This window comes from Monodon monoceros, unplaced genomic scaffold (genome assembly GCF_005190385.1).
Source record: "Monodon monoceros isolate NGI ecotype Baffin Bay Population unplaced genomic scaffold, NGI_Narwhal_1 Super_Scaffold_4, whole genome shotgun sequence".
In the NCBI taxonomy this organism is placed as follows: Eukaryota; Metazoa; Chordata; class Mammalia; order Artiodactyla; family Monodontidae; genus Monodon; species Monodon monoceros.
The window spans coordinates 5,355,133-5,368,050 of NW_021703781.1; the positions used below are offsets into that span (position 1 = coordinate 5,355,133).

At 45.6% G+C, this 12,918-nt stretch overlaps 1 protein-coding gene across 4 annotated transcripts in view; it reads left to right on the plus strand.

Annotated features, from left to right (window-relative positions):
• The window catches only part of TBCE (tubulin folding cofactor E), a 109,753-nt gene that overhangs the window by 86,493 nt on the left and 10,342 nt on the right, over positions 1 to 12,918 (plus strand). For 3 of the 4 annotated variants that reach the window (XM_029244661.1, XM_029244660.1, XM_029244659.1), the window contains 3 exons: positions 2,465 to 2,650; positions 7,217 to 7,305; positions 12,026 to 12,125. In XM_029244661.1, coding sequence (XP_029100494.1) covers positions 2,465 to 2,650; positions 7,217 to 7,305; positions 12,026 to 12,125 — 375 coding nt within the window. The remainder of the gene's footprint in view (positions 1 to 2,464; positions 2,651 to 7,216; positions 7,306 to 12,025; positions 12,126 to 12,918) is intronic. The other variant, XM_029244658.1, reaches the window with a different exon arrangement.

The following is a 12,918-nucleotide window of genomic DNA, read 5'->3' on the forward strand; positions in this document are numbered from 1 at the left end:
CTTCTCTTGTGTTTCCCACTTAGAGAAGTTCCTTTAGCATTTGTTGTAGAGCTGGTTTGGTGGTGCTGAATTCTCTTAGCTTTTGCTTTTCTATAAAGCTTTTGACTTCTCCATCAACTCTGAACGAGATCCTTGCCGGCTAGAGTAATCTTGGTTGTAGGTTCTTCCCTTTCATCACTTTAAGTATATCATGCCACTCCCTTTTGGCTTGTTGAGTTTCTGCTGAGAAATCTGCTGTTAACCTTATGGGAGTTCCCTTGTATGTTGTTTGTCATTTTTCCCTTGCTGCTTTAAATAATTTTTCTTTGTCTTTAATTTTTGCCAATTTGATTACTGTGTGTCTCGGCGTGTTTCTCCTTGGGTTTATCCTGTGTGGGACTCACCGCGCTTCCTGGACTTAGGTGGCTATTTCCTTTCCCATGTTAGGGAAGTTTTCGACTATAATCTCTTCAAATATTTTCTCAGGTCCTTTCTCTCTCTCTTCTCCTTCTGGGACCCCTATAATGCGAATGTTGTTGCATTTAATGTTGTCCCAGAAGTCTCTTAGGCTGTCTTCATTTCTTTTCATTCTTTTTTCTTCATTCTGTTCAGCCGCAGTGAATTCCACTATTCTATCTTCCAGGTCACTTATCTGTTCTTCTGCCTCAGTTTTTCTGCCATTGATTCCTTCTAGTGTATTCTTCATTTCAGTTATTGTATTGTCCATCTCTGTTTGTTTGTTCTTTAATTCTTCTAGGTCTTTGTTAAACATTTCTTGCATCTTCTCGATCTTTGCCTCCCTTCTGTTTCTGAGGTCCTGGATCATCTTCGCTATCATTTTTCTGAATTCTTTTTCTGGAAGGTTTCCTATCTCCACTTCATTTAGTTGTTTTTCTGGTGTTTTATTGTTCCTTCATCTGGTACATAGCCCTCTGCCGTTTCATCTTGTCTGTCTTTCTGTGAATGCGGTTTTTGTTCCACAGGCTGCAGGATTGTAGTTCTTATTGCTTCTGCTCTACAGCTGTTTTATAGGCATACTTAGATTTCCCAGAAAGTAAGGTATCATTGCCAGGATGCAGTGCTGAATGCTGAAATTTAATGTGTCTAAAGATCTGTTTTGAATCTCTTGGAAAGCCTTGACAGCAGTCATTACATACAGCAATATGATTAATATTTTTTTAAATTCGTCTAGAGATTATTACTAAAAATTGTTATAAAACCTGAATATAAATTGTGATAAAATATCCTATATTTCTATACAATTCTTTCCACATGCTCTATTTTAGTCCCATATTTGAACTCTCATTTAGTTCAAGTTATCATTTAAAAGATTTTTGTACATAACCCTGTTACCCACAGATGTTTTCATTTCTTTGTGTTCTTATTTGATCTTTGTCTAGCCATAGATATGATTCCTCTGTAGTTGTGTCATGTACAATTTGGTTCAATTTTTAGAAATCTCAGCATTATTCTGTAAGTAATTTTATTAAGTATTATAGGCAGAATATTTTAATGACTGCATCTGTCTGGTTTACTTAATAGTTCCTGTCCAGCTGGCATTTTTATGGTTTCCAGTGTTTCTCAGTTACCGAAAAAATGCTATTATATAGAATCTTTGTAAAAGCAATTTTGTTTTTATTCTTAAATTATTGCCTACTGACAAATTCCCAGGAGTATGATTATACAATCAAGAACCCAACCTTTCAGTCTTTGAGTGTTAGGACTTTATGTTTTGCTAGATTTGTTGACAATAGTTTCATTGCTTGAATTTACATTTCTTTTTTTTTAATATTTTATTTATTTAATTTTTTGGCTGCGTCGGGTCTTTGTTGTGGTGCGCGGGCTTCTCTCTAGCTGTGGCACACAGGCTCCAGGGTGCATGGGCTCTGTAGTTTGCCGCACGCAGGCTGTCTTGTTGAGGTGTGAGAGCTCAGTAGTTGTGGCGTGTGGGCTTAGTTGCCCCACAGCATGTAGTTCCCCGAGCAGGGATCTAACCCACGTCCCCTGCATTGGAAAGTGGATTCTTTACCACTGGACCACCAGGGAAGTCCCAATTTACATTTCTTAATTATTAGCAAGGTAAGACTTTTCCCCCATGGATTTAATACTCCTCTTTCCTCTTTTGTGAATCATCTGTTCCATCTGTCTATCTATTGGGATTTTACATGCTTGCATCAGCACACAACCCTTTATGATCAATTGTATGAATTACCCTTTTTTTTAGTATATTACTCTCCCTTTTATGCTGATTCTACTTTTTCAGCATACAGAAAACTTTGAAAACCTTCAGAACATTGCCTTATGGTAGATGATACTTTCCTTTTTAAAAATTGTTTAATTGCTTTTATTTGCTAATATATTTGTAAATGCAGGCATTTTACATTTGTGGCAGAGTGACAGTTTATAAAGGATTTTTGTGTGTGTGATCTTATTTAAAGGTCCCCATAGATGATATTTTCTCTGTTCCGTTTCTTTCCTTTCCCAGGCACCCAACGGGAGGTTCCTTCATTCGTCCAAACAAAGTAAATTTTGGAGTAGACTTTCTCACTGCAATTAAGAACCGCTATACTTTAGAGGATGAACCAGAGGAAGAGGGAAAAGAGCAAATTGTTACAATTGGAAATAAACCTGTGGAAACCATTGGTTTTGACTCTGTTGTAAAACAGCAAAGGTAAGTGGAACTGATAATGGTAGAGCCGACTTTCACAGTTTCATCAAAGTTCAGGATTTAAGGTCAGCCGACTGCATGTCAGTGCTCGGAACTGTGCTTCCAAAGTGGTCTTATCTTTTCTGCAAAACAGTAAATTGAGATCAGAGGAATCCAAGGATTGAGTATTCAGGGAAATTAAAGTCCTTATTTTAGCACAGGACTTTCCTAGATTGGAAATGAAACACTGATTTGCCCATTATGAATATTTATACCATACTCTATTGTATTGACTAATTATTAAGGAACTAAGGTTGATGTCTGGATGATAAGTCAAAAATGGAAACAGAAGTCTACATTGTTACCTGTGCCGTGTAGCATGATGGCACCTTCTAGAACCCAGTGGTTCCCATCTCTGGATGCACACCCTCATCACCTAGACTCCTTTTGAAACATTGCAGAATCCTGGGCCCCATCCCAGACCTACTAGATCAGAATACCATGCATGGGCTCTTGCTTTTAAGAAGTACCCACAAGTGACTGTGTAGCAGTCTGAGGGGCACTACATAATGCATTTTGAAACTGCTGCATTTGAACTTTCTCTGTCCTCTCCAACTCTCTGAACGCAGTGATGCTCTGTAGACAGGCTCACTGCTCATTCTGAGGCACCACGTGAACCAGAAAGCGTGGAAGCTGATATTCACACAGAACCGCACACGACTGCACACGAACCTCCCAGGTTACGCTGGTTTAGCAGCGATGGTCAGTGCGTGGTGTTTGACCCTGACCTGGATGAGGCGTCCGAGTAATGACCCCTGGTGGCCACTTTGGAGAGTAGATTTGCCACTACTTGGCATAGGCCTGCGATCTTTTACTTTGTCTCTGAAGTATTGAACTGTCGTTTTGTTCAAAGTAAAATTCTTCGCTATCTTTTTGTTGCTCTTGTTATTATTATTGTCATTAAGATTTAACATGATACAGAATTTAAGTGCACATGGGGACAGTGTTGAAGAGTAAATACATTTCTTTCTTTTTAAAAAAATTTTTAATTTTGTTTTGAAATTGTGGCCACACTGCACGGCTTGCGGGATCTCAGTTTCCCAACCAGGGATTGAATCCGGGCCATGGCAGTGAAGGCGCCAAGTCCTAACCACTAGACCATCAAGGAACTTCCAGTAAATTCATTTCTTGATATCTCTGCTTTTTAGCACAGATGACCAGCATTAAAAAAAAAGAAAAGAAAAAACTCAAATCAAGATTTTTGAAAAAGCAATAACTTGACAGTTAATTACAAACAATATATATTCATTGTTGAGGATTTAGAATATATAAATTGAACAAAGAATCGTGACTAATGCACCACTGAGAGATTACTAACGTGAAGGGTTTTTGCTGTTGATTTATAGAGCTATGTGCTTCATAGGGTTAGAGTTCTTTGCTTTATTTTTTCCATTTATTTATTTTTTAATTAATTAATTAATTTTGGCTGCTTCGAGTCTTAGTTGCAGCATACGGGCTCCTTCAGTTGCGGCACACAGACTTCTTAGTTGCAGCATGCACGTGGGATCTAGTTCACTGACCAGGGATTGAACCCTGGCCCCCTGCATTGGGAGTGCGGAGTCTTACCCACTGGACCACCAGAGAAGTCCCTATTTTTTCCATTTAAAATGCAAAGATTTAAGTATCATTTACCCAAAAGAGGCACTTCCCCCCCCCATTGGTTAATCTCTTTCAGAGAGCACCATGGGCTCTGTGAATATTAACAACAGATGCGAACAGATTTTTCCTGCCCTAGTTTATGAGCAGCTGCATAACGCATGAAGTTTTCTGGTGAATGACTCTACTGCCTGAGTATCAGTGTGTTCAGTAATTAGCCAGTGTCTTTCCTGGAAAGGACCCAATGTTGGAGCCAGTCAGGCTGGGTTCAGGTGTCAGCTAAGCCACTTTCTAGCCCTGACAGCAGTTACAGTTAGTTAATTCTGGCTTCTAAGCCTAGTTTCCTCATTTCCAAAGTAATACCTAAGCTGTTAGAGCTGTTGGGAATAGCGGTTGAGATCCTGCCATGAATTGTAGGCATCACTGCTGGGGATGGAAACCTCTACTTTCAGCCATTGTATTGTCTCCTGATTAATTCCAGCTGACCAGCTTTGAGTTTGTAGCACTGAGAAAAGACATAATAAAGGAATCAAAACCAAATAAAGACCATTATGTGTGGTTTCTCCTTGGAGATGGCTGTGGCTCTGGAGTGGTGTCTGAATTCAGACCTGAATCCCTAAGCTTTGTACCAAGGTTTCCCGGGCCTGCAGGAAACTCACTGGGGCACAACAGGATATTTTGAATTTTAGAGGGAAACAGTGACATCTGTCGGACACGGTGCAAACTACTAGTTGGAGCTAGTTCAGTTTCATGATAGTCCTACTGTTCCTTTCCATGGTGTCATTTCCCTGCAGAGCTGGGTTTTTGGCCGTTCGTGTGCTGAAAGAAAAGGCAGTATCTCCTGAAAATCATCATGGAACGGGAAAAGGAGGTGGTGAGGGTCCAGTCTGATTCCAGGGTTCGGGAAGTTGTGCAGTGCCCACTAGACAGACACTAGTTTGGTAGGACATAAATAATTATTAAGTTGTTTGGCCCTAACTGCTTACTAAATGGAACTGTGAGGTGTTTCTTTTGGCCTAGGGGCACCTTGGAAAATTACTGAAACACTGTGAAGGGCCCTGTGAACTGAGAAAGTTTGGGAGCCTCTGCCTTGGAACATTGCTGCTGTCTTTTCCCCCTAGTTTCTGGTGATTGTAATAGCTGATGCCTTGCATGGTGGTCTTAGTATTCCCCCCAAAGGTTTTCAGTTTTACGTTTATTTTTATAAATGCTTATAAAGTGACTTACTGTATGTCACACAATATTCTGAGAGTTTCACAAATACTGACTCACTAAATTATCATAGCATGGACTTCCCTGGTGGCGCAGTGGTTAAGCATCCTCCTGCCAGTGCAGGGGACACGGGTTCGAGCCCTGGTCCGGGAAGATCCCACAAGCCGCCGAGCAACTAAGCCCACGCGCCACAATTACTGAGCCCACGGGCCTAGAGTCCGTGCTCCGCAACAAGATAAGCCACCACTGTGAGAAGCCCGCGCACCGCAAAGAGTAGCCCCCTCTCACCACAACAAGAGAAAGACCGCATGCAGCAACGAAGACCCAGCGCAGCCGAAAATAAATTAATTTTTAAAAATTATCATAGCATTTTAAAATTGTAAAGTATACATAATGCGTAATTTACCACGTTAACCATTTTTAAGCGTATAGTTCAGCGGCGTTCGGTACATTCCCACTGTTGTGCAACCGTCATCACCTTCCATCTTCAGAACCTTTTCATCTTCCCAAACTGAAACCCTGTAACCCTTCAGTAACAGCTGCGCATCTCTCCCCACCCAGCCCCTGGCAAGCACCGTTCTACTTACGTCTCTGTGAAGTCGATGCCCACTTAGGTGCCTCATATAAATGCAGTCATACAGTGCTTGTCCTTTTGTGACTGGCCTATTTCACTCAGCATAATGTCCTCCAGGTTCACAAATGTTGCAGCATGTGTCAGAATTTCTTTCATTTTCAAGGCTGAACAATATTCCATTGTAAGGATTGACCACACTTTATTCGTCGGTCAGTGGACACTTGGTTTGCTTACATAGGACGGTTGTGAGTAACGCTGCCGTGGATGTGGGTGTATAGATGTGGATTCTGAGGCACACGGATGTTAACTCACCCAAGACCAGAGGAGCGGTGGAATCGGGATTGGAACCCAGGCAGTCTGGCTCCAGGCCCTGTGTTCTTAACTCTCCGGCACTGTAACACATGGGCTCTTCTAATGAATAGAACAACACAGCTTCTCTACACTGAAAAAGTGGCTTCTGAGAGTATCTAGAAAAGCTGAAGACACGCACTCACGATCTCTAGGCTGTATCCCTAGAGAGACTTTCCCACGTGAGCGCAAAAACTATACAGTGGTGTGTCCTTCAGCACTGTTGGGACTAATCTACCTGTCCCAGGGGAGGAAATAAATTACCTGTGGTCTTTCCGTATAGTAAACTACAAGGTGTGAAGGTGTGTGCTCTGGAGCACGTGTCCACATAGCTACATCTCACTGCTGAATAACGTACTATTGAGGGAAAAAGTCAGTTGCAGGAGGATATACGCAGTACTCTACCATTTATGTCAAATTTCATAATATACAGAAATGTTGTAATTGTTTAGGGACACAGAAATATGTAGTAAAGCTATTAAGAAATGCTTAAGATTAAGTCAGCGTCGAACGCAGTGCCCTGGTTCCCTACGTGGAACAGAGGAGGAGGGGAGGGGGTGATGGAAAGGGACGCAGAGGACTTCACTTATGTGTGTCATGTTTGTAACGCTTTGTTTCTTTTTCTTTCTTTCTTTTTTTTTTTTACAGTAATGCTTTATTTCTTAAGTTGGGTGGTGGCTACTGGAATTTGTTATTTCTGGTGCCTTTTTATATGTCTGAAATGCTTTTAAATTTTTTAAAGGGCCAATGGATAGCGTACGTGTTTATGCATACATGTGAACTATGTGTTTTTCATGCAGTCAGCTGAGCAAGTTGCAGGAAGTTTCTTTGAGGAACTGCGCAGTAAATGGTCTTGGTGACAAAGGAGGAATTGCCAAAGCTTGTCCTAGTATCCTTCCCAATGAGAAGTCGTCACTGGGGTCTGACTGGCTTTGACACTTGAGTGAGACACCCTGGTTGCCTACCCAGTGTCCATTCTCCTAACAGGAACTCGGTCTCACCTGGGGTTGTCACCGCCCAGGTAAATTGTTACCTTCCTAGACCCTTTGCTTTCAGGTGAGGCAGTGTGACTCGCCCCAACCAGGGAGATGTAACATGGGAGTTTCTGGTTGGGGCTCCTTCAAGGGGGACAGACGTGGTTGGATCTGCTTCTGTCCATTTCTCTCTGTCCTCCCCTGCCTTGAGCGCAGACAGAACGCCCAGGGCTCAGCAGCCAACCTGTGGGAAGAACGCTATCCAGGGCGACCTGGGAGGGAAGGGATGGAGAGGGGCCGGCATCCTGGATGGTACCCGGGCCACTGCGCCAGCCCCAGCTGCCTTCCTGTGAGGGAGGAAGATAAACTCTTTCCTTTATTAAGGTTCCTGTTCATGCAGCTGGATGCAGTTTTGTTATAATACCTCAAAACGGGCTTTTCCAAAGTTTGTCATCTCTTATCTCTACCTTCTCTTACGAGTGTGTTTTTTTGCCCTGTATTACTCTTATTCCCACAACTAAAAATACAGGAGGTAAGTTTAAAAGAATTCCCAGTAAACTTGCTCCATTTTGTAGTCTGGTGGAACACAATTCAAGTGCTGCTTGGATCTGTGTCTCCTGGGCTGCAGTCTAAACAAACCCCAAATAAACGCATTTTTTTGGCCTTTAAAAAAAAAAAAAAAAAACCCAGTGGCGAATGAAATAGACTTTCTCGAAGCGAATGAAATAGACTTTCTCTAACTTTAAAAGGTCTTCCCCCAATCCCTTAGTCTGCCTAGTCTGTGCATAATAGTTTACGCAGAAGGTAGCAGCTTACAATCAGGCTTCTTGACTGAAGAGATGGCAGATGAAAGTAACTTTCTTTAGCAAAATGTTTCTAACCACCCGGTGGTACCTGCTTTGTGGTGACAGGAAAGGTCGTTCCCTCTGCAGGTGAGGCAGCCGGGTCAGGGCATTTCGGGGTGTGGAATGGAGCTTGTAAGGAGCAAAGTGCCACAGAGGTGCCCGGCGCATTCTGGACTCTGCCTGGCCTCCTCCTAAGTGGTTTTGGAAGACTGGGAATTGGGCGGTTCTAGGCTCATCTTCAACACAGAAAAGATCTGGTCCGCAGAGGGGTTTGGGCGTGTGAATTGTTTGGTTGATTGGAGTTGTCAGCAGTGTGCTGGGGAATCAGCGTCTCGTTTGTTTATACCGCGCTCTCTGCTGGAGAAGAACGTCCCCTAAGACGTGAGGCAATGAGGTTTGGTGAGATAACCAAGTCACCGCTGATATCTGCAGACTCAGTGATGAATGCCTTGCACTTGCTGATTGAATTATTGCGCGAAGTTGAAGGATTGCCTGGTGTGTTTAATCCAGTCACCGTTTTTAGGCTGAATCCTCTCTGAGGTCATTCGCTCAGCTGGGGCTGAAGGCAGTGGGAGTGTGTCAGGTTGGCGAGCTCCGCTGGGGAAGAGATGCCTCACCAGCTGGCTCTGAACGTGGGGAAGATCCTCTGCCCACAGGAACGAGCACCAGGAGCTCCCTGGACTGCGCGCGTGTGTGTGCGTGCGTGTGCGCATGTGTGTGTGTGCACACGCGTGTGGGGACGACATTCACAACTGTTGGCCTGTCTGGAGTTGATATCAGAATACAGGTGGTGCCTGTGATCTGTACAGACTAGCAGAAATATGTATAATTCTGGCTACACAATGGAAAGCATGAGTGAGTGGAGAATGACTGGCCTCGAACCCTTTCCCACCAACCTAATGGCCCAGAGTTAGCAGAGGCGGTGGAAATGACGGGCGGCTGGAGTTGGACCGCCAGCCCTGAGACGTGCCCGGCTCAGCCATCGCATGAGGGCCCGCGGCTAGGGTGGAGCGGCTGTGGGACACAGGCGGCACGAGGGGCCGCACTTCGGGGACCGGAGGGAACGCCCACGTCGGGGTCAAGCCCCTCTGCTCCTGTGGCGGCTTTGAGACCCTCAGGGAGCTTTCAGCCAGGTGGCTGCCGAGGATGCTCTGTCCAGCTGGTGTCTAGCAGGCGCGTGCTTGCAACTCTCCTTCTGCTTGATTCAGCACCTATAGGTGGTAGTTGTTCTACTAGGAAAAAAAAGCCCAGCTTTTCTTTGCCGTTTCCGCCACTGAGCTTCACTCTGTCTGCAGTGAGACCCAGAGCTTGGATGCGTCGTGCTGCTCTGTGTCTCATCTTTAGGGCATAAGAATCCCGCCCCCAGGGTTCTGGGCGTTATTTCCGAGTCCCTGCTGCGCCCCGGGTTCTTCTAGAGTCTCCTTAGGTCGGGAGGCGGCAAGCTGTTCCCTAAAGAACCAAAGAGTAAATAGCTTAGGCCTGCGACCCACCAGCAAACTGGAGGAGGCTGTGTGGATGCTTACAGGACCGCCTGAAACACAAGCATTTAAAACCGTCAGAACGGTGCTTAGCTCTCTGGCCCCAGTTCACCCTCAGCCAGCGGGAGCCGGCACAGGGTCTGGCGTGCCTCTGCCGGCCGGGTGGGGTTCATCCCCTTCTGAGCATTTCCACTGCCTTCTTTCCCCTCTTCCAGCCACCTCGTGGAGCTTCCTAACTGGTACCTGCCTAAAAGGCTTTCTTCTTCAACCAACCCTGTTGATTGACGCCACTATTTTTATTAAAAGCTACTTTCTCCGTGTTTTATGCATAAAGACGCCCTGTGGCATAGTGGGCTTTAAGGAAATGGGCTTTGGATTGAGGCTGATTTGGGTTTAAATTCACACCTGTTGGTCTGCACCAGGCGCACGGTTACCGACTGCTCTGCGCCTCCGTTCTTTTCCTTCTATGATAAAGGAGAACGCTTCCGGCACCCAGTGGACCACGCAGGATGCAGGCGGTGGTGGTTCTTTGATCCTGGCTCTCTTTCCCGCTTTGGCTCTCCTCCTCAGCCTCTCCTGCAGAGGTCGCTGCGCCCCAGGCTCAGACCCCTGACCCTTGGCCTCTCTGTTCACACTTGTTCCTGAGGAGATGTGTCCAGCCTGCAGATGCCGGGCTCCTGCACTTCGGCCTCTAGCCCAGACCTGTCCCCACTCAGACTTGTCTGTCTGCTGTGTATCTGATACCTCTGTTTGGGTGTTTCATGGTCATCTCGAACACGCTGGGACATTAAGTCCCTGAAACTTGCTCATCTGTAGTCTTTCCTGTCTCGGTAAAGGGAAGTTCCAGCGGCACTGGCCAAAAACCCTGGAGGTAATTTAACTCTTCCTTTTTTCTCACCTCTCTCATCTGAATCCAGCGGCAAGTCCCAGCAGCTCCGCTTTCCTGCTAGGACACCGAACCTGACATCCCCATCCCCTCTAGCGCCCAGGCGGGCCTGAGCCCAGATTGCTCAGGAACCTGCGCCCCCTTTTTCTGCTCCGTCTTCATTTCCCTGCAGTCTGCCTTAGCACAGCAGCAGAGTGACCTTTTAAAGGCCTAGCTCCGCTCACAACAGTAGCTCCCCTTTCAGGCAGAGACTAACTAAAGTCCCGCAAGGCCCTTTGTGATAGGGCCTGGCCCCCGAGGCCTCGGGGACCTCCCTTCCAGACCCCCAGCCCCTCTGCCCGGGCACACAGGAGCTTGCCGTCCGTAGGCCACACCTGTTCCGACCTCTGGGCCTTTGCTATGTTGTCCCTTCTGCCCTGGTGCTCTTCTCCGGGATGGCATTCCCTCATTTCCTTGAGTTCTCTGCTCACACATCACCTTAGAGAAGGTGGTCTTCCATGAGCAACGTGTATAAATTCCTCACACACCCCCTTTGCTGCAGGCCCGGCGCTGGTACTCTGATATGTGTCTGTATCTGGCACGCCAGAGATGCAGTGCTTACTGATCGGCGTGTTCACTGCTAGACACCTGGCCCCCAGTCATCATTTGCAGAATAGAGGAATGAACTGCACAGCTTCTGCACGTATCAGAGTAGCGTGTGAGATTCTCCTTGAGCTGGGCCAGTCCTGCTCCAAGCTTCTTTCTGTCTCTTGCCCAGGGGGTTGGCCTCTTGATGGCACTGCCACCACTCCCCCCTGGCATCAGGTGCCTTTCTCTTTCTGTTCTACTGGTTTACCCCCTCTGGATTCCTGTACCAGGGATGGTGGGTGTCACACTCACTCCGTCCAACCCACAGGAGACCCTCAGAATTGCAGGCCTTTCTTAGCACTTTTGAACATGTGTCCAAGCTAACCTGGTTGGCCCCCGGAGGTGCCTCTCCTTACTTGGATTCCTGCAGCACAGAGCTCAGCGGTGCCCTCCAGGAGGAGATGCGTTTGCTTGATGTGAGGCTGCAGGGGGTCCTCAGTGCCAAGGGCAAGGCCCCTGGGCGCACCTGAGGTGCTCGATGATCACAGTTACCATCACTGTTGGTTTTTTTGTTGGATAATGCTAGAATGGTTTAGCATTGACGACATTTGCTTCTCACTCATTTGACTGTCTGTGTCTGTCTCAAGTTTGTAGCATGTGACAATGAACTTTGTAGTTTCTGGATGAACAGCTGGATGATTAAAATGGGTGAAAGTAATATGTGCTCATGAAAAAATTTCAAGCAGAATAGAAGGTATAAAGTGAAAAGGGAACAATCCCATGTTCTAGAATTGAGGTAATTACCATCCTGTCTATTATGAATCTTTCCATATTGCTGTTTCTTAACATGTGCATTTAGATGTTAGAAGCATAGATTTGTCAAAAAACCTGTTGTCATCATGGGATGAAGTCGTAGATATTGCTGATCAGCTCAAGCACCTGGAAGTCCTTAATCTCAGGTATGAACGCGCGGTTGCCTAATTGTCGGCGTCTCTGTGGGAAAGAGCTGGGGAGGACGGCTTAGTTGAATTTATTTATCTAAGTTTAACTTATTCCTTAATATTCTTTGATGATTCTAGTTTTTCAAATGGTCACCTGAGGTGATTCATTAATAGGTAACGTGTTTTACTTTTGACGCGGGCAGCGGGGCAGGGTGGCTACTGCACTGAGCTGGAAGGTCTTTGTGCTTCTTACAGGCCTGACCGTAGAAGATGGCCCATCTGGGGACTCGGATATTTAAGTGGGCAGAAGGAGATGTGATTAACCTTCCAGCACTTAATTGCTTTAGGAATGAGTCATTTCATTGGGATGCTGCTTAATTCCGTTCTGATAAGGAATTTTCACTGAGCTCTGTATTTAACTAATGTCACAATTTTCCAGGCCTTCTTGAGTATCTGATTAGTTTTAATCTCAGAACCTAACTTTCCCAGGGCTCGGCCAGGAACCCCCTTTCACACCTGAGCCAACTTTACACGTACAGGTGAGTTGTTCCTGGCTCAGGCAGGTTCAGTGGAGCAGTTGGACAGGCCTAAATTAGTTATCCTTGCAAATAAGAGCACAGAGTGTACTTCGACCCATGGCGTCACCTTTTCTGGAAATAAGGGCTTTAATGGTATCTTCATTCACAGTGACTGTCAAGATGGGATACCTTCTGAGAAAAAAAAAGATATGGGGTACCTTCTGAGATTAGGATCTTGAGAGAGAACTTCAGGGCAGTAATTTATTTCCTCCATCCTGTTAGCAGGCTCTGTT